Source organism: Tripterygium wilfordii, chromosome 6 (genome assembly GCF_013401445.1).
Source record: "Tripterygium wilfordii isolate XIE 37 chromosome 6, ASM1340144v1, whole genome shotgun sequence".
NCBI classification, from domain to species: Eukaryota; Viridiplantae; Streptophyta; class Magnoliopsida; order Celastrales; family Celastraceae; genus Tripterygium; species Tripterygium wilfordii.
In genome coordinates this window covers 11,983,989-12,004,629 of record NC_052237.1, presented here as the reverse complement: position 1 = coordinate 12,004,629, position 20,641 = coordinate 11,983,989, and the positions used below count along the sequence as shown (strand labels likewise).

At 36.7% G+C, this 20,641-nt stretch overlaps 3 protein-coding genes across 3 annotated transcripts; all 3 read left to right on the top strand.

Annotated features, from left to right (window-relative positions):
* The first annotated feature begins 84 nt into the window (after positions 1–84).
* On the top strand, positions 85–2,082 carry LOC120000839 (protein SHI RELATED SEQUENCE 1-like). Its single transcript, XM_038848998.1, has 2 exons — positions 85–1,096; positions 1,505–2,082. The coding sequence occupies exons 1-2, from the start codon at positions 496–498 to the stop codon at positions 1,870–1,872; spliced, it is 969 nt and encodes a 322-aa protein (XP_038704926.1). The 5' UTR covers positions 85–495; the 3' UTR covers positions 1,873–2,082.
* Positions 2,083–12,587: 10,505 nt separating this feature from the next.
* Positions 12,588–15,202, top strand: LOC119999967 (protein WALLS ARE THIN 1-like). Its single transcript, XM_038847814.1, has 6 exons — positions 12,588–12,956; positions 13,150–13,212; positions 13,299–13,415; positions 13,732–14,149; positions 14,340–14,491; positions 14,716–15,202. Exons 1-6 carry the CDS (start codon positions 12,730–12,732, stop codon positions 14,894–14,896), a joined length of 1,158 nt encoding a protein of 385 aa, XP_038703742.1. The 5' UTR covers positions 12,588–12,729; the 3' UTR covers positions 14,897–15,202.
* A 2,381-nt stretch (positions 15,203–17,583) lies between these two features.
* Positions 17,584–20,531, top strand: LOC119999966 (purple acid phosphatase 2-like). Its single transcript, XM_038847813.1, has 8 exons — positions 17,584–17,970; positions 18,098–18,298; positions 18,412–18,523; positions 18,771–19,000; positions 19,111–19,249; positions 19,552–19,772; positions 19,930–20,051; positions 20,127–20,531. Exons 1-8 carry the CDS (start codon positions 17,797–17,799, stop codon positions 20,323–20,325), a joined length of 1,398 nt encoding a protein of 465 aa, XP_038703741.1. The 5' UTR covers positions 17,584–17,796; the 3' UTR covers positions 20,326–20,531.
* Positions 20,532–20,641: the final 110 nt, after the last annotated feature.

The window sequence follows — 20,641 nt, the reverse complement described above, 5'->3', positions numbered from 1 at the left end:
GAAACTAAGAGAGAACTGTAGAGAAGTACCCAGAGATAGATTTTCTGTAGCTCTCTTCTCTCTCACACTCACTCACCCACTCACTGGATTTTCTTAACAAAGTCACAACAGAAGAATTGAAGAACCAGCGAGTAATTGATGAGAGAGAGTAGTTTTCTTTTATTAGTAGGTTTTGTCTTAAATAAGATTTGTCTAGCAGAGTCCATGGCGGCGTTGCAGAGGCTCTAATTCCGTGCATTATTACGGGGATTCATTGGAGATCCTAGTCAAGCAAACCATTTTTTTTAACCTTAAACGCTGTCAAGAAACCCCAGGTTCCCAACAACAACAACAAGAACAGTCCTATCCTACGTACTACTGTCACTTATAGAGAGAGAGAAAAAAAAAACCCGAAGAACCCTGTAATCAAGATCAAATTTTGGGTATTGGGTTTGTCTCTGCTATGGATTTTTGTTCTAAATTGAGGTGGGTTTCAGATAATAGTGGGAGTGAAGAATGGCAGGGTTGTTTTATTTGAGTGGTGTAGGGAGAGGAGGAGGAGGGACAAGCAAGGGAGGAGAAGAGAAAGATCAAGAGAATAATTATAACAATAGTAATAATAATAATAATAATTATATTCATGATAACCACTTGTATTTGTACAGGAACGAAGAGATCTACAACAAGAGGTTTGAGATATGGCCAGACCACCACCACATGACCAACTACTCAACGTTTGGTGTTGGCCCTAGTAGCAATAGAAGAACTACTGGAACAACCACCTTAAACTTCTCTTCTTTTGATGATCAGTCATCAAAATCAGCAGGATTTATGAGGGGATTTGGAGGTGGTGGTGGTGGAGGTATGAATTGTCAAGATTGTGGAAACCAATCAAAGAAAGATTGTCCACATATGAGATGTAGAACTTGTTGTAAGAGCCGAGGGTTTCAGTGCCAAACACACGTCAAAAGCACTTGGGTCGCCGCTGCTAAAAGGCGTGAACGTCAACAACAGCAAGGTCAACAACAACAAGTAGGTCACGAGAACCCCAAAAGGCATAGAGAGAACATCAATCAAGCCGGTGCTTCCTCCTCTCTTGCTTGCTATACTCGTTCAGGTAATTAAAATGTCTTTCAAGTTAGACCTCATTAGAAAGGTGAGGATCCTGCACCAGAGCGCCTTCTAGTTCTAATATGCCATGAACTAGTCAGAATCATTCTCAACAAGTTCATAATAAGTACTGATCCTATTTTTTTTCATCGGATCCGAGTAAAGACCAAAGATCTTAAGCGACCGATCCGGCAGAAGAACTCAAAAGATAAAGAAGTATATATCGTTAATTTCTAGTACTGTGTTAGAGATCTTGATGTGTATGATCATTTGCGTGTGCGTGTAAGAGCAAGTCCACACTCCATACTCTCCGATCACACCCACCAAACCCATCATCATGTCTTTCTTTCTTTCACTGTTCACTAGTAAAACTCACGAAAAAGTTTCTTTCTTTCTTCTATGGCTTCAAAATTAGGGTTGGAAGTCGCGAGTCAATTCCCGTCGGAAGTCAACTCACCGGCAGATTTTCGGTGCGTGAGAGTCAGCGCAATCGAAGATGCGGACGAGCAGTTTGCGTATCAAACGGCTGTGAACATAGGAGGGCATGTGTTTAGGGGAATTCTATACGATCAAGGTCCCGATGCCCGCTACGGTGGTGGTGGCGGTGGAGAGAGCTCATCAGGCGGTAGTGGAGCTCATCATCATCATCAACAGCTCAATTTGATCAACACCACCACAACAACCACCGGGACTAGCAACCAACTGCTTGATCCTTCTATGTACCCAGCTCAACTAAATGCTTTTATTGCTGGTACGCAATTCTTCCCACCTCCAAGGCCTTAATTTAATAAAAAAATTAATCAAGGAACCTCGTTTTGTCTCTTGTTAATTAGTCTAATGTTGGAGAATGCAGATGATTTTGTTGGAATTTAAATCCGGAATTTCATGGGTTATTGTTATTTAATTTTGATATCTTATCCAATCAAGCCCCCATTTTGTGGAATTGTGTGGCAGGTGGATTTGTGCATTCAAATATTTTGTTTTTTTTTTTGGGGTTGATGGTGTGTTCATGACTTTCTGGTTGGTTTTGAACTCAAAGTCGCTTTTTGCAGCTTATCCGGCCGTTTGCTTGCCGGATCAAAATTGGGACTAACTAGCTAGGTTTCGTGTTTGGCTAACCAAAGGATTCGAGAGAAAGAAAATGAAAATATTGTGTACACAGAAAAAAAGGATAGTTTTTTGTATGCATTCATATAAACTATTCATATGCAAAATCTAGGGTTTAAGTATACTTTTCATCATCGAAAAAATTGTCATTTATCAATTCAGCTACTGAATATTCAAACGTTATGACTTAATAACCTAAGAATTGTTCCAAACTGATAACTCGAGTAGATTTTGAAATTATATAACTTGTAAGTGTGTCATTTGTGAATTATATAGCTGATAGTATTTACTTTATGCGTGTTGACAATAACTAATGTGGTGGGGTGGGGGTATGCGTAGATAGGATTGAAGATGCCAGATTGCTAGATTTGATACATGGAAAAGGAATAAAAAAAGTCATGAAAGTTTTCCATAGTTTTATAATTTCTGACTGTATAGCATGTGCGTAGTAGCTTCTTCCTACTATCACTCTAGGCTTCTTATGATAGCTACAAGTCCCTTATCATATAATTAAATTAGTAATTACTTTGTAATTGTTCTTTAAAGATAATTAATCTGCAATTATTTCAAAAGAATCAGCTCCCTAGGCCTTCTTCCTAATATAGCTAGTCTTTCTTTTTAAAATACTGATCTAAGCTTGTTCTATTTGAGCTTGTATACTACATAGATGAAATAATGTTTATGAAAGATTTGTGATTCATGATGGTAGCAAATGATTATTTGCATATTTACAATAATATTTATTATTTGCATAAATGATTACCATAAAACTACAATCATTATTTGCATAAATCATTACGATAAAGCTACATTAATTATTGTTTTATCGATGACATGGAATTAATAGTTGCATTTGAGTTTTTTTTCATTGCATGTCTCCATACATACATCAATGAATACAATATTCTAGGCGTTTTGCTTGAATAATATCCTCTTCATGTCATGCTTGCCATGTGAAGTGCAAATATGTATGTGATATTTTACGAATTTGTGTCCTTTGATTCTTCCCTCAGGTTATCTTTGGATTTGAATGAAATGGAAATCTGTGCATTAATTAATCCTTTGTTTGTTTGTCTTTTTTTATGGAAAGTGGAAACACTATGTTATGTATGCCCTAGTAGCTTTATAGCAGTTGATGTTGCATTGTGAATGAACATATTACTTTTTTTTATACGCAAACAAAAAGTAGGGAAAAGAAAACACATGAGACGCGGTTTGTTTTAAAGTGACGTGAGAGAGACTCAGGACTAGGACACGCTATTGCTTCCAAACCCGGATAGTTTGGAGTAATGTAATGAGCCACACACTCAGTACATCACCGAGCTATGTGCTGACCATTAGCTGAAAACTACTAATAGGTCAGCACAGCTTAATTTCCAGTCAAATATTCTTCTGAAGATAGTTGAAATACTCGCTCTATACTATATATCTTAGGCGATTCATTCATTTTCTTCCATCCTCTTGAAGGTATATAATTTCACTATCTGTTTCACTCTAAATTTATGAAATAAATTAAGGCTTGAATTGGTTGCCTTCTTCAACTATGCCCATATATAATGTGCCAGCTGGAGAATGATAAAACAATGAGATGTTAGCGTAGGAAGATGAGACTTGAATTACAGTAGGTTTTTTTGCTTTTAAAAGGCCACACCATATACGTATCACCGACCCCGAAAGCCAAACACTAGGGTTTCCTGCAACACAACAGCAAGCCCTAGCGTAGGGTAGGGGGCCAACCATGTGTAGTAATACGCATGCGACTCTATCGCTTTAAAAACAAAAACTAAATGTGGTCCATTTTCTCTGGATTGTTTCGCAGCTTTAGCTTTTATATATATATACTCAATCGATCGATCGGCGCTCTCGCATGGTGTTATGAATTCCCAGGTCGAAAAAGATAACCCCTTCTATATGCTTATCTATTTGCATGGCGATCTTTACTGGTCCATATATTCCTTCCACTTACATAGTCGTCCTTTTGTAGCTAGGTTTGTGATTTTAGGTCATCAATTGCACTAACGCAACATGTTCTAGCTAGCTAGTTCACTGATATGGTCTAACCGAACTTTAATGGGACAATATGGAGGTAACTACTTGTTAGCTTTTCCAAGTATCGGCAATTAATGTGAACCAAAGTCTCATGGTTTCTTGTTTAAAAAAAAAATGTTAGATTTCAACTGTTCCGAGGGTCCGAAGCTTCTTGACCAATCAAATGGCTCCACATGATCAATTGATTAATTGCAACATAATCAATGCTATTAGGGCATCGAATGTCGATCAAGGAATATATTTGTAGTTATAATAGGAATCCCAACAGTTGATATCCTAGTTGTTGAGTTGTACGCAGATGATTTCATGTGCATTATGTGGAACAAGTGGAGTCCATGAATTCACTCAAATCCTGTGCGTCTAACTTAATAGCTGAGATACCAATTACTGAGATATTATCATTTTCGTACTATATATAAGTTTTGTATGTGTATATATATTTTTTGGTAACCGAGGAATAACCTAGCCCAAAATGGGTATCGCACAGCTGAGTGGGCTTACATCTCGAAGCGTTAGAAAAGTATGCACTACGCTGGCAATAGGTCAGATTGAGCAGAAGCCCATGTGGATAGGGGCCCGGAAGTGGGACATGCTCACAAAAAAAAAGATTACACAAGAAAATATCACAGCTGGTTGGTTCGAACTCCCGACCTAGAACATGGTAGACCTAAATGCTAAAGAGATAACCAACTAGACTATCGTCAAGTGGTTTTTGTATGTGTGTATATTATTTACTACCACATTTTATTTGTAAGTTTCGTAGAACCGAATTTAGCAAATTATAGAGAGTGAAAGAAAATGGGGGATGGATTGGAGGCTGTTGGCGGATGATGATTCTGCTGCGTTCGGAGCAGATGCAATTGGTGCAACTGATTATTCCGATCGAACCCAGTTACAATATTGTCTGAAATATTGAGGGCTGGACTGGGCCCAAAAGAAGCACCGTGGTCCAGACAGTGAGTATGTGACTTTCAGTCTTTTTTGGGCTTGGACTCAATCGAACTTGAAAGATTGAAATTGAAAAAGCACTGTGGTCTCACTCCACTTGGAAAAAGACCCAATAACAAAGCCTTAATTTTGAAGAGAGTAATGTTATAAACCTCCAAAGTATTTCGATGTGAATGGGTCCTAAATACTTGAGTATGGTCTATAATGAAGGAGTTGGAATTTGATCCAGAACAAGTCTATGTGTCATGTGAAATAACTGTTGATCATAAACACAAATGTTTGGCGCATTTAACATCAACGCTTCACATTGATTGGGGATAAAATGAGGATCGTATTTTGGGGTCTCAAGTATTATTCATTTTGAAAACCCTAAATAATTATCCATGATTGTATAAAATTTATATTATATGTGGTTGAATATAAAATAAATTTAGTTAGTTTTTTTTCGTATAATCTTTTTACCTGATATTTCTTTTTTATCATATTGTCATTAATTTCGTAATATTTACAAGTTGGGAGAAAAAAAAGGAAGATAATATTTTGTTCCAATTAAATTAGAATTCTAATCATATTTGATTAATTAAATTTTAAATATCTTTATGGACACATGTCAATCAATTAAGCATTCAAAAAATACACGTCATTATAATAGAGTTAGAATTTGTTTTTGATTACAAGGGGAGGGGATGGGGAGATTCGAACTCGAGATCTCTATGAAATACCACACACATGAGTATCATCTGAACTACTTGTGGTTCTCGAGTTAGAGTTTGTTTTGAAAGATTCCCTTTTTAACGAGTAATATAGATAGATAGATAGACTATTGTTTTTGTGATATGAATAAGATTTATTTATTTTGATAAGCATGAATATGCTTCAGCTAAAAAGTGAATATCCAAAGGCATCTATTATAGAACTCTTATAGTCCGTTTAATATGACTGCCAGCTCGTATTATATACACACACACATACACGTACATATAGTTTCAAGCTCCAATTGATTGTATAGCAAGAAAATCAACTTATGATTTGTCTATTCAAGAGGAACATGAACCATTTGGCTGGCCACATAAGATTCAGCAAATAGTGGAAAGATACCCAATCAAAAAACATATAGAACAAAATCTAACCCTAGCCCATGGGGATTCACTAAAATTGGCAGCCACTAGACCAACCAATACTACAATTTGATCTCTAGCACATATGATTCCAGGGTATCCATCCTTTTTTTTCTCCGATGTCATGATTGCACGCATTTCGATGCTAAAAACGTAAGCATTCACGTTAATCATAAATTGGGTCAAAACCCAACGCATGATCATAAGGTCATTAGGACCATCCGAATCCATTCTGTTTGTGTCTAGAGAGATTCATTACTACGTTATCACCCAAGAGATTTTGTACTAGCTAACTCAATAGACAACGAAACATATATAATGGAAGCTAGCTAGCTAGAGCGAGAATGTTCTAGTATATTTGACTTGGAAGTATAATATTAGATTTTGTATACATATCAATGACGTACAAAATCAGACCGACTTCTCGATTGTTTGATACCCAACTACTCGGTTCTACAAACGTCTCAGTTGATCAGACTAGGGATATGCAGAGATCTAGAGAGAGAGAGAAAGAGCCCTAGCTCTTATGGAGTTCGAATGGTCACAAAATTGAGTCACCCACTGTTCATGGCAAGACAAAACCATGGGAATTAATATAATGGCGAAGGACAGGACCTGGAAAATGACCAACTAGGAATCTTCTTTGTCTGCTTTGGCAAAGAAGATTAAAATCAAAGATTCCAATACTATCTTCTCTCAAAATCAGTCATGAAAACAACATATAGGGGGTTGCGCACTATAAAAACTATAGGATTGGACTTTATATTGGTATATGTATATATATTGGTGGGGCTAAAGAAGGGAGAGATGGACCCTTATATGGCTGGACCAATTTCAAGGAGAATTTATGATAATGGAGACTTTTATGAACGTGGACTCCAGAAATAGAAAAGAGGAGAAAAAAGAAAAGAAAAGGTGCAATAAACGAAGAGAGAGAGATATATATATATGTAGATATATTCAAACATAGTTTCGATTAGGGTTTACTATTTAGTTGGAGTTGCTGCAAGAGAAAAGAAAATATTCCAGAGGTTTATTTTTCTCAAATAAATAATTACTTTTTGGAACTGATGTTTTGTATGAATATTAGGGATGTGAATAATGTATGCACACACACACACACATAAAAGGAAGATAATCGATCCTTGGAGTCACAAAGCAATTCTAAGCCAGAAGAGCAAAAAAGAGAATGAAAGAAGCAAGCGAATGAGCAAGTTAGCTAGTCAGTCATGCTAATCCGTAATCACTATTAATGCGTAATTATGACCAAAACATTTTTCCAAGTCAAAAAGGGGTTGGAGAGGATTTGATCAAAACCCTTACCCCTTTAATAATAATGTTTAAACTGTAATTGCAACATTACACGATCCTATCTAATCATGTCAACAAAATCACATGAAATATATATATATACACACTACATATATTACATATGTCCTAAGTAGCATGTTGAGATTCACACGACAAACACATTGAGGATATTGTCCGTCCGTATGAATTTGTTCTTCATAAATCGTCATCATTGGTTTTGAGGACCATAAAAGACGTCTTCAACATGAGAGGAACTCAGTTTTACTTATAAATTATTCGGTTGGGTTATGTAAGATACATGTGTAATTTTTAGTCTTTCACATAGCTAGGCTTGGATGTATGGTGGGAATCACTTTATGAGCCAAAAGCTCCAAATGAAAGCAATAAAGAGAGAAGACAAGTGGGCTGGTTTTATCTCCAAAGCTACGCAGTGATGGCTCACCCCGGATAAAGCTAATAAAGCTAAGGGGATCTTTCCAACTTCAATATTTATTTATCAAAGAAAGAAACATACCTGCTTAATTTGTTCTTGAAAAGGAACAAAAAAAGAGGACTTTTGAGATAATTACATACATATATAGCTCATTTTGGAACTAGGAGCTACTACTTCAATATTAAAATTGAACAAACAGCTCACCCTTATCCTATTATATGTCCATTTGGTGGTTTGCATCTAGTCGTGTAGTAGTGATAAGTTATTATGTTTTTGGAAGGTAACCACTAACCAAGAGATTTATTCTCCCTTTTATCTGTTTCAAAAGTTTTGCAAACATATTATTTTAGGTACCATTAATTTAATAAAGATAATTTGAAATTAAACAAAAATGTTGACAAGTTAAAGGATACTATATATATGTTTAATTAAGTGGTAGTCTCCCCATGGGCTGGTCAATAGGAGTGTTTGTGAGAGCTAGGACAGGAGGGTTCACAAAACATTAATTCAACAACTATGAAGCAGCAGATATCACAGTTATCCCAACTGTTGAGTTGTACGCACATGATTTCATGTGTGACACGTGGGACATGTAGAGCACACGAATTCACTTTGATCTCATGCGTTTAACTCAGCAGTTGAGAGATAACTGGAATACTAACTACTGAGATTTTTATTATTTTTCATTAATATGGTAGAAAAATGTATTGAATGCTACCAAAGTCTCCTCACTAATGCTTGCAAACGCCCCTGACGACCATACATAAGTTCAAAAGTTTGGAGCATATGGGTCACACCCATATGACAGGAATATATGATATATCTATGTCACACTACACATAGTTATACGGCAATTAAGTGAATTCACCTTATCTCACCACAATCTTGAAACTCAACTTCTTTTACCGTAGTACGTTAAAATACAACATACACCCAAACAGACCTTATATATTAAAGGATTCAATCTAGAGAACTCGCTTTGGAGTTGACAATACATGGCAGGCATTGCCCATGCAACACTAATTAGGGAGACAATATTAAACACAAAATGTTTAATGTGTGTCCCATTCCCAAACTCCAAGAGTGTCTAAGGATCATGTTAAGGCGTGAAGGAGACCATGAGTATTGATTATTCTTAGTCTTAATCATGGATGTTTAAGTTGAAATTCATGCTTACTAGACATTAATGAATAATTATGTCTAATTACATACGTGTGTTCTTTGTTTCATGATTAAGTAAACAAAGGTAGTTGAATCACGCTAGTCCTGGCTTAATGACCATATATTAATGTACGAATTTACTCAGACTAATATACCCCTGCAAGAGAAGCAATTAGATATCTCCAGACATCTAATTGATTGATGAAGTATCTTTTCCACTTCGTTTGGTAGAATCTGTACTCAATTCAAAGAAGGGAAGATCTCAGCCCTTGGAGTGAGATCTAGAGCCCGTAAAATAAAGAAAATACAGGACTAGGCATAGGAGTCCTATTTGCACATATATATACAAGAATATAAAAATCACAACAAAAAATACAATTGAAATGATGATCATAGCTGGATTGAGACAAGAAGTATCATACTCTCTTTGAGGAGATTTGAGTCCACATCGTCAATTCTCCTCATTTCCTTGTGCCTGTGTATTGTATCCATATCAAAACCCATCACAACAACCAAATGAAGTTTTTTTGGTTATTAAGTAATATGCATGTTATGAGACTTTAAGTCTCACATTTAATTTGATAAAACACACTTAATAAATTAATTAGGATAATAAATCAAATACTTAATTATATTAACAAATATATATTATTTTTCTATTTAATTTAAAATACACCAACAATATATATAGTGGGGGATCATGGACAAGATTGCATATATTCCAAAGACAAAAATAGAAAAGGAAATCTGGTGATTATTATTGGGATTTCATTCTTTGTCTTCTAAATCAAGGCCAAAATCCAGAAGAAATAATATCGTGATCTTTAAACTGTCCGTATTAAAATACATATACAAAATTCATTAGATGTTGTGAAACGCGCCGTTTCGAGGCTAGACCAGTTACTATTTATAAATATTCAGTCGTGCCAAACAAAATCTCACCTATATACAGGTGTCTGCCACGTATGTGAGAACTCAAAATAGTTAACTCCACTTGTCATTTCATTTATAATTTATCCACATCTAGAGGTGATAAAAAATTGATTATATGTCGAACAACATCATGTATTTACGAAATATTTACATGTCCAGACCCTAACCCGGATTTGAATATATAATTTATGTTCAAATTTGATTTAATCCGAGTAGAAAAATTTGGTCATTTGAACCGGATAGAGTTTTGCTACCCCATCCACACCCTCAAAAAATTGTCCAGTAGGAGAGAATTCATATGTATATTTATATACCAAGTCCAAGACCCAACTTTTTCATTATTAATTAATTAAATAATACAAAAAATAAAAGAAAACTAAGCCATTGCTGTCAGATTGGAATACTTTTGAAGATCAAAAGGAAAAAAATGTTAAAAGGAGTTCCTTCGATTCTTTTTGATATTTGAGAAATGATGATGGTCTCAATTGAGGTGGGACAATATGTCTGGTAAAGTAAGGAGTGGATATTCTTAGTGGGAAATAATGCTTCATTGGGGTTCCCTTTATTAATTGATTAACAACCTTATAAAAATAAGATTAAAAAGCACCAGATAAAGAGAGACCCTTTAGTTGAATTTCGATTATTAAGATGAGTCACTAACAGGTAGTACACTAAAAATTTGAACTTTAAACATGAATCAGTAAAGTAAAGCTGCCAACACCAGGAAAGATGGGATTCTTCCTGTTGGCTACTACTTTTGCTATACTAAGGTGCTTTTCGCCGTTTAGCAGTGGGTTATTTAAAAAAAAAAAACGAAAACAAATTCCTTAATCTTTGTAGAGCAGCGCCGTACTGCGCATCAAAAATTAAGCCTTAATTTATATGATGACACTAAGAACTTGTAAGATTATAAATTCTCCAGTAAAGACGTTTGTACTGGGGTTTGGATAAGTATGTTTTAATTTTAAGCACTAAATATGACCAAATAACGGAGGTTAAAGTTAATTTAGGGTTTAGGAGTTTAGTATTTAGGGTTTAAGTTTTATTGTTTAGGATTTTGGATTTTAGGGTTCCGATTGTCTTATGTGGGTTGAGTTCTTGTTTTTGTTGTCTTCTTCACTTGGTTTCTTATAGAGAGAGCTTGAGAGAACAAGATAGCATCTAGAGTGGACTTGTTCTCATTGTATTGGTGAGTCTCTCAACTTGTAACTTCTCCAAATATAGTAGAATATTATATCTCTGTTGCCCGTGGACGTAGGCTTTACATCGAACCACGAATATGTCTTGTTCTTTACCACTTTGATTGTTTATTGCTTGATTCTGTGCATAACTAGCTTGGATTTGCTTCATTCAGTCCCATTGATTTGGTGTTTAGTATGTGGGTATTGGATTTTAGCACAACAAATTATATTGGATCGAGGTTAGGGTTTGTGATTCTTGGTGATTTGAGGTTTATACTTTTGTGGTTTCCGTAGTGTTTCACATCTTGACTGAATATTGTTGGGTAGAAGATGAGTGTGGAGAAGATTTCAAATGATAAATTTGATGGTAAGAGCAATTTTTGCTTGTGGTAACATGAGGTATTTGGATTTGGATATTACTCTGGGTGATAAACCAAGTAATATTTTTGATGTTGTTTGGGAGAAGTTGAATAGGCAACTTGCAGCTCAATTGTTTGCGTTTGGCCAATGATTTAAAGTACTCTGTCGTGTAGTATTCAGCAAGTAATTCGATGTCGGATTATTTGAATGAGTATAACAAATGTTGACAAACTTGAAGAACTCGGATGCCACAATGGTGAAGAAAGAGCTTGAGAGAACAAGATATCATCTAGAGTAGTGGGCTTGTTTTCATTATATTAGTGGATCTCTCAACTTGTAACTTCTCGAAACATAGCGGAATATCTGATATATATGTGCTACTCATGGATATAGGCTTTACGTCGAACCACGTATATGTCTCTTTACCATTTTTATTGTTTATTGTTTAATTCTCTGCATAGCTAACTTGGATTTACTTGATTAGGCAATTGATTTTGAGCTTGGTTTGTGAATATTATACTTTAGCACTACAATCTCAAGTAGTAGTTGGGTGTGTTGTGGGGTTTCAAGACACTCAAAACGCATGGAGGGTACCCACACCCTCCCCAGTCCACTCGTGCGCGCTATCTATCAATGGCGGCTTCACTCCTTACTCCTCACCCCCCGTCTCTCTCTCCTTCTCAATTATCATCATTAATGGCATGCATCCAAAACAGAACCGGTTGAATGCATCCAAAACAGAACCGGTTGATGCTCTCTCTCTCTATCATCTATCATTCCGTGTGTATTAGTTGTGTAGTGCGATTGGGGTTGTCTTGTCAGCTTAATCAGAGAAATGAGAATGTGGGAGACAACCAAAAACATTTCAACCCTCTCACCAACACTTGACACTAAACCTCTTTTACAGGTCCCACGTACGCACCACACAGTCTCTCTCCCTCCTTGAATCATTTCCCCTCAACTTACTTATATATAACACCCCCCCTCGCTCTCCTTAGCACTCCACTCGCAAACACTACTTCATTAATTCTCTCTTCAAATGGCTGATCCGTCTGCTTCTGGTGGCTCCGGGAGGAGAATGTGGTGTTCCATGCCTGAGAAGTTTCAGCTCCATGCGGCCATGTTGGCCTTGCAGTTTGGTTATGCTGGTTTCCATGTTGTCTCTCGTGCTGCACTTAACATGGGCATTAGCAAGCTTGTGTTCCCTGTTTACAGAAACGTCATCGCTTTGCTTCTCCTCCTTCCCTTCGCATATTTTCTCGAGAAGTACAACCAACAAACCCCTTTTTTTTTTTAAAATGATAAAATTACTAGCAGTTGGTATTCAGTTATCCTTGAATCCTGAGTGAGTAGTTGGAATAATTAGAATACCAACTACTAGGATCCTATCATACTTTTTTTTTTATTTCTATACATTTTCACTTGATCAATCGTTGTGATTGTTTTTTTTTTTTTTCAGGAAGGAAAGACCAGCAATTACTCTCAACTTTCTCCTTCAGTTCTTCCTCCTCGCGCTTGTGGGGTAAGATCAAAACTTTTTACGTAAAAAAAATCTCAAGATTCGTATTATATCTAATTGAAATTCAAAACACTTTTCTGGGTTGACAGAATAACAGCAAATCAAGGATTCTACTTGCTGGGTTTGGACAACACCTCACCCACCTTTGCATCAGCAGTCCAAAACTCGGTCCCTGCCCTTACTTTTCTCATGGCAGCCCTTTTAAGGTATCTCTCAATTGGATTCTCTTCTCCAATACCAGTATTGATAGGATTAATCCTAGTACGATGCAAACAGTCTCTCGCCGAGCAAACGTCTTGAGTACTCATATTGCATCATAGCAACTGATTTTTCAATTATCCCGACTGCTGAGATCATCTAGGACATATGGAGCCTATGAATTCACTTCGATTCTATGCATCCGACTCTTATCACAACTGCTGAGATCTTTGTCATTTTGGTTCCAATACATATGTGCGTGTTTGATTAATTTATCAATTACCAAAAAATGTCATGAATATTTTCTTTCTTTTTGATTTTCAGGATAGAAAAAGTAAGGCTAGACAGAAAAGATGGGATAGCCAAAGTGATAGGAACGTTCTTTTGTGTGTGTGGAGCAACTGTGATCACTTTATATAAAGGTCCAGTGATATACAGTCCAGCTCCACCACTCCACGGAATGCTCGAACCAGAACCAACCATCTTTGCTTCTTTAGGAGATGCTAAAGGCAAGAACTGGACACTTGGGTGCGTCTACCTCATCGGTCATTGCTTGTCCTGGTCCGGTTGGCTCGTCTTGCAAGCACCCGTTCTGAAAAAGTACCCGGCTCGACTCTCCGTCACTTCTTACACATGTTTCTTTGGACTCATACAGTTTCTTATCATTGCTGCTTTTGCTGAAAGAGACCCCCAAGCTTGGATTTTCCACACTGGCGGCGAAGTTTTCACTATACTCTATGCGGTCAGTCCCATTAACTATTATAGAGATCCCAACAGTTAATATCCCAGTTATCTCATAAAGTGTGGCCCATGAAGATGTAGACCGATCAACTTTCCTTTATTTTTAAGTTTGATGAGTAGTTATATATGTCATGTGATTACGATATACAATAATGTGGGAGAAATTTGTTTGATATTTGTTCATGGTGCAGGGAGTGGTGGCATCAGGGATTGCCTTCGCTGTACAGATATGGTGCATTGACAGAGGGGGCCCTGTGTTTGTTGCTGTGTATCAGCCTGTTCAGACTCTTGTTGTCGCTATTATGGCTTCCATTGCTTTAGGGGAAGAGTTCTACTTGGGAGGGTACGTATGCAGGGTCCTTATCAGATGAGGGTTCACTGCAGTGGTTATCACATACGTTCAGTTTGTTTACCAAATTCGAAAGATTATGAGAACTTCATAAGTAGATTGGACGTCTATGATTTAAATTGTAGTAACTTCTACTGCAGACCTTGACCCGGTCCTTATTTACTGATTCACTTTTTTTTGATGGAATATATTTTGTTGTTATGGTATTGGGTGCACAGGATCATTGGTGCGGTGTTGATCATAGCGGGACTGTACTTGGTCTTGTGGGGCAAAAGCGAAGAGAAAAAGTTCGCGGCATTAATCCAGTCCACCCAGGAGCACGGTACCAGCAGAACATCAACCCACATCAAAACCACTCTCACTCAGCCTCTCCTTCCTTCGTCAACGGAAAACGTTTGACCGTCAAAGCCCTAACTTTGACTACAAGTCAAGAATCAAAGTTTGTTTGGCTGGAGAGAAAGATGAAGAAAGACCCAAGAAAAAAAGAGAGCACTATTTCATAATAGTAGAAGGTTTGTGTGTGAAGATTTTCTTTTCCATGGTCCAATCTCTTTATATTAGGTAGATTTATGGTTGTACGTTGTCGTTTTATGTGGCTTTGATATATATATATATATATATATATATATATATGATATGGTTTGATTTAAGGGACAAGATATGCACATTATTTATCCAGTTAATGCACAAGAAGAATATATATTATGGTTTGGACCCACGGATTTGATTATTGTTTTCTATTATTTGCAAGAGATAGAGAAGCATGCGATATCATAATTATAACATTCGTGCACACTAAATAATTTTGGTCGGTAAATCAACCTCACTTTCTTTTAAGGCAAGTATTAACCCCACATACAATCATGAAGGGTTTGTGTGTAATAATAATTATAGGCATGAATACATCAACTTTTTTAAAAAAAAAATATTCAATCAACCATTATAGCAATTGGAATGTGGGCTCATTAACAGGTTTTGTTGTGTTAAAAGCTAACAAATAATATTTACCGATTACCAAAAAAGGGTTAAACGCTTAATGGGTCGGTCCGCTCTAATGGTAGCAAACTCTCCTTGGACGTGATCATTAAAGTATTTGTCCATTGTGAAATATTCGGTTTGAGTCATATCTACCACTCAAAGTATTCCTAAACCATCATGTCATTGAGGCACAAATGTTTTTTTGCTCTTGAAGGTTGGTTGTTTAGTCAAATTAAACACTCCTAGATCCAAATCTCTACAGGCTAGCCAATTGTCATAATATGACGATAAATTAAAGACAAGAAGAAACGGACAAAATTATAGTTACAGGTAATTAAGCTCAAGGATTGTCCGATTGTGGTAGGGTTTAACGGATCCCATTATCACATCATGAGAGCGATATGAATGATTAGGGCTCATAATTAGCATGATTACTTTCTACTAAAAGTACTTCTTTGTAATAATTAAGATGCTTTTCTTTTCAAGATGAGATTAGCATCCTTCTTATATCTTCTCCATTCTTTTTTCTTTTTCACCCCTTTCACTTTTTTTATCACTCTTGTTCAAAGTCTTCCTTGTCGGAAAGTTAGATAATTTTGAGAAATCTTAAAATTAGATTTATAAAATCATGAAATATTAGAAGTAGTTGATTATTGTTTAATTAAATATAGAAATTACGGGACATTTGGTTCACAAGAATGAAGAAGAATGCAATTCTATTAGCATCTTAAAGATAAAATTGATTAGAATCTTAAATTAAACAGAAAGTTCAAAAAGACAACCCTTTTTTATTCTCATGCTGAAAATAAAAATTCTATACAATGAGAATACCTCGATGCCAAAAATGAGAGAAACCCATCTCTCTCTTTCATTTTTTTTTTAAGTTCTTGCTGTGTATCTTTAAAAAATGTGTCTGGAGTGATCTTCGACGTAGATAGTGAGTGTGCGAATGACTATGCGGTAAGCATGATGATGTAAATATAAAGAAAGACACACACTCAAGAACAAATAAAGAAAATTCAATGTCATTACAGTAATACAGTTCCAATTTCGTCAAAACATCACACTACGAAGCTCTCCATTACCATCATCACCTCCCTTCACTACTTGACCAGGACCCATCTCAAGCATGGGGGATTCATCCCTCACACTATTCTCTTCTCCAGCCTTGCCTTTGAAACGCCAAGCAATCCACACATACACCAAGAAATTAGCTCCATTAATGCCAGTCAATATCCAATAAAAGTTATAATTAACAAATTGGTGACGACTTTGTGATCAGAGTTGTCTCATTTTGGAATAATAGGTGACGACTTTGTAACAAAAAATCTTTTAGTGTTAAAGTGAACGATGTTTATTTTTCGGTGATGAAAAGTATAATTAACATGTGGTGTATATGAACTATTCAAAATGCCGCCTAAACATTTTGATTCCGGTCTATCAAAACCTGACATTCTATTGGCAATAATCCTGTGAAAAGCTGACTAGGTCAAACTCGTTCTTAATATGATGCAGAACAAAACTTTCCATCTAATTTTTGGCCTATTGATTCAGGGCTTGTCCGTTTGAGGTGTTTAGGGGTATTGGGATGGAAGATGTTGAGTTGGGAGGGGTTGGAGCGTGTTGGGATTTTTAAATATAACATTTGTTCATTTTGAAGGGGTGTTGGGAGGTGTTCATTAAAGTTTTTATGTATTATATTCCAAAAATGCCCTTTATCAGAGGTGTGTTAGGGTACGCGTTGTTTGTGTATTGTGAAGGAAAAAACTAACGGGTAATATAAAAGGGGTATTTTAATAAATTCTAGGATGTAGAGAGGTTTTATCTCAACAGTCCCGAACGCCTGAAACAGTCAAAGGTTGGGAGGTGTTCGGGACGAACCCAACCCTTCCCAATATCCCTGAACACCTCAAACGGACAAGCCCTCGGTCTATGGTGAAACAGAACCAATAAGTCCTAATGTTAATATCTCAATTTGTTTGAGATGAGAATAGTGGGATACTGAGTAATTTACACGAGTCCTGCATAAAAATTCTTTTGACTGACAGTTGTGAAAAGTGCGATAATCGTCTTTGTTAGGTATCCATCGTGATACAAGGGGCAGCCGAGAAACCAACCAGTCATATCTCCTGTAATTCACTATTTACTGCCCCCGACTGTCAATTCTTACCCAATCATTCTTTTGGTTACCCGTAGTGGGAACTTCAAATAGGACGCGTGTACAGAAGATTCGTATCGAAACATGAATATTCCTTTCTCCGATTTCCCATAATTAATACGACGAAATGAGTTTCTGAAGTCTGATTGCAGGAAAAACAGAGATGGGAGTGAAGTGGGTGTGCGTTTTTCTTGTTGCAGGACTGATATTGAGTATTGCAGATTTGGGTAATTGCGGAAGAACAAGCAGTTATGTAAGAAACGATGACTTAGCTCATGATATGTCACTAGACAGTGATGTATTTCGAGTTCCTCCTGGTTATAATGCTCCTCAACAGGTATGTCTATACGATTGTCTTAACTGCTAAACCTTCCATTTCATCTTCTGTGGCTTTAACAATTTCTGGGTTTTGTCTTAAAATGAAGCTTAATTACTGGGTTTGGTTCCATTGATTGAATATGAAGGTCCATATAACACAAGGGGATCATGAGGGTAGGGGTGTGATTGTGTCTTGGGTTACTCCAGATAAGCCTGGTTCAAGCACTGTGCTTTATTGGGCTGAAAATAGCTCCAGCAAAAACATTGCTGAAGGGATTGTACTAACCTACAAGTACTTCAATTATACTTCTGGATTCATTCATCATTGCACCATTTCAGATTTGGAGGTGTGTACTTGTCTGGACTATTGTTTGGTTAACAATTTCTCTATTAGGAGTGATTTTCTTTAGATTGGATCATGCATTCATGCTTGTTTTAGTAAATTTTAATTTAATTGCAGTTCGACACCAAATACTACTACGAGGTTGGGACTGGGAATACCACAAGACAGTTCTGGTTCGTGACTCCCCCAAAAGTTGGCCCTGACGTGCCTTATGTTTTTGGCCTTATAGGTATTCGTTTAAATGTCTAGCTGAGAAAATAACTGATAACGCTTGCTTTGGGATTAAGGTTTAGGGTTTTGGTCGTATGTTTTATTGTTGTTTATGCTTTGTTTCTACTGAAAAAGACTAAGTGTCAAAAGATGTACTTAACCTCTTGAAAAGGGGATGATGAATCAACCATTTAAAGTAATTTTTTCATACACAAGGTCGATTTCATACTTTAGCTGCGTCTCACTCCTTCAAATTCTTTGAGCAGGGGACCTTGGCCAAACACGCGATTCAAATAGGACGCTAACGCATTACGAATTGAACCCAACAAAAGGCCAGACTGTCTTGTTTGTTGGAGACCTCTCATACGCTGATGCTTATCCATTTCATGACAACAGGAGGTGGGATACATGGGGAAGGTTCACAGAGAGAAATGCTGCTTATCAACCTTGGATTTGGACTGCAGGAAATCATGAAATTGATTTTGCTCCGCAGATTGTAAGTTCCCTGCTGCTGTTTCGTGTTTTATCTAATTATGCATGTGACACTGATAAATTTCATGTTTTAGCGAGAGTCCACTATTACAATGTTCCAATTATTCTTTTCAGGGTGAATTTAGACCATTTAAGCCTTACACCCACCGTTATCATGTACCATATAGAGCATCCGGTAGTACCTCTCCTTTTTGGTACTCCATCAAGAGAGCTTCTACATATATTATTGTCATGGCCAGTTATTCTGCCTTTGGTAAGTATCTATAACTTTCACTCTCGGTTATATCGTCATTCATTGGTGTGGTCTTGGTTTAATTGACTAGAACAAATTATTCACTTTATGTACACATATTTTCTGTGGATTCCCAGGCAATATGCCTGGTAGCTTTATTTAGCGGATAAGATCTTGTAGAAAAATGGTTTGTCTCCAGAGTTCCTCAACTGTTCTTGGTTGATCGTTGGGATTTATGATCGAAGTAAGATATTGATGAAGCTGGAGCAAATGTAATATACGGTACAGAGACATCTTAATCTATTTGAAACTTTGCTTTGTAGGGAAATACACTCCACAATACAAATGGCTTGAAAAGGAGCTTCCGAGAGTGAACAGGACGGAGACACCATGGCTTATTGTTGTTGTGCATTGTCCACTGTATAATAGTTACGCACATCATTACATGGAAGGGGAAACCATGAGAGTAATTTATGAGAAATGGTTTGTGGAGTTCAAAGTAGATGTTGTCTTTGCCGGTCATGTTCATGCCTATGAACGATCTGTAAGTTCATCATCTCCTAATACTCCTATCAACTTTATCGAAAATTTGATTACTGATGCGAGAGTGCAAAAGTGTTTCTGTTGCTGGAAAATAGTGAAGTGTGGTTCTCATTTGTGATATTAACGCGCAGTCACATTCTATTATGTTTCAATTGCAGGAACGTGTATCAAATATTGCTTACAATGTTGTGAACGGCTTGTGCACTCCCATAAGCGATCAATCTGCCCCAGTTTACATAACCATTGGCGATGGAGGAAATTTAGAAGGATTAGTAACAGAGTACGCCCTTTTTTGCTAGTTACTTTCAGTGATCAAAATTTGCTTGCGCTAAAAATCGCCATTTTCAACACGCAGAATGACAGAGCCACAGCCAAGCTACTCAGCTTATCGCGAAGCGAGCTTTGGTCATGGCATTTTAGACATAAAGAACACGACTCATGCCTATTTTGGCTGGCATCGGAATCAAGATGGTTATGCTGTTGAAGCTGATTCTGTGTGGTTGCTCAATAGAGTCTCCAACCGCTTAGAGAAAACTTCCATAGCTGCATTATGATGAGCTGCATTTTATACACAGACAGCTTCAGCTGGAGTATTAAGTTATCTTGTATGAACAAAAGATGAATATTGTATAGGATGAATTTACGCAGTTTACGTGACATTCGGGGCATTTTATTAGCAGCTGTAAACATGCTATGAAATTGGAGGTTGTGGGTTTGATTCTTATCGAGTCTATTGAAAATTTCATGTACTTACCTGACAGTTATTGTTTTATATATTTATGTAGTGCGTGCCCAAAAGATAGTGGTTCTCGCGTCAGAAAAAAATTATAATAAGAAAACAGCTACGAATCATGTAATTTATAGAAAAAG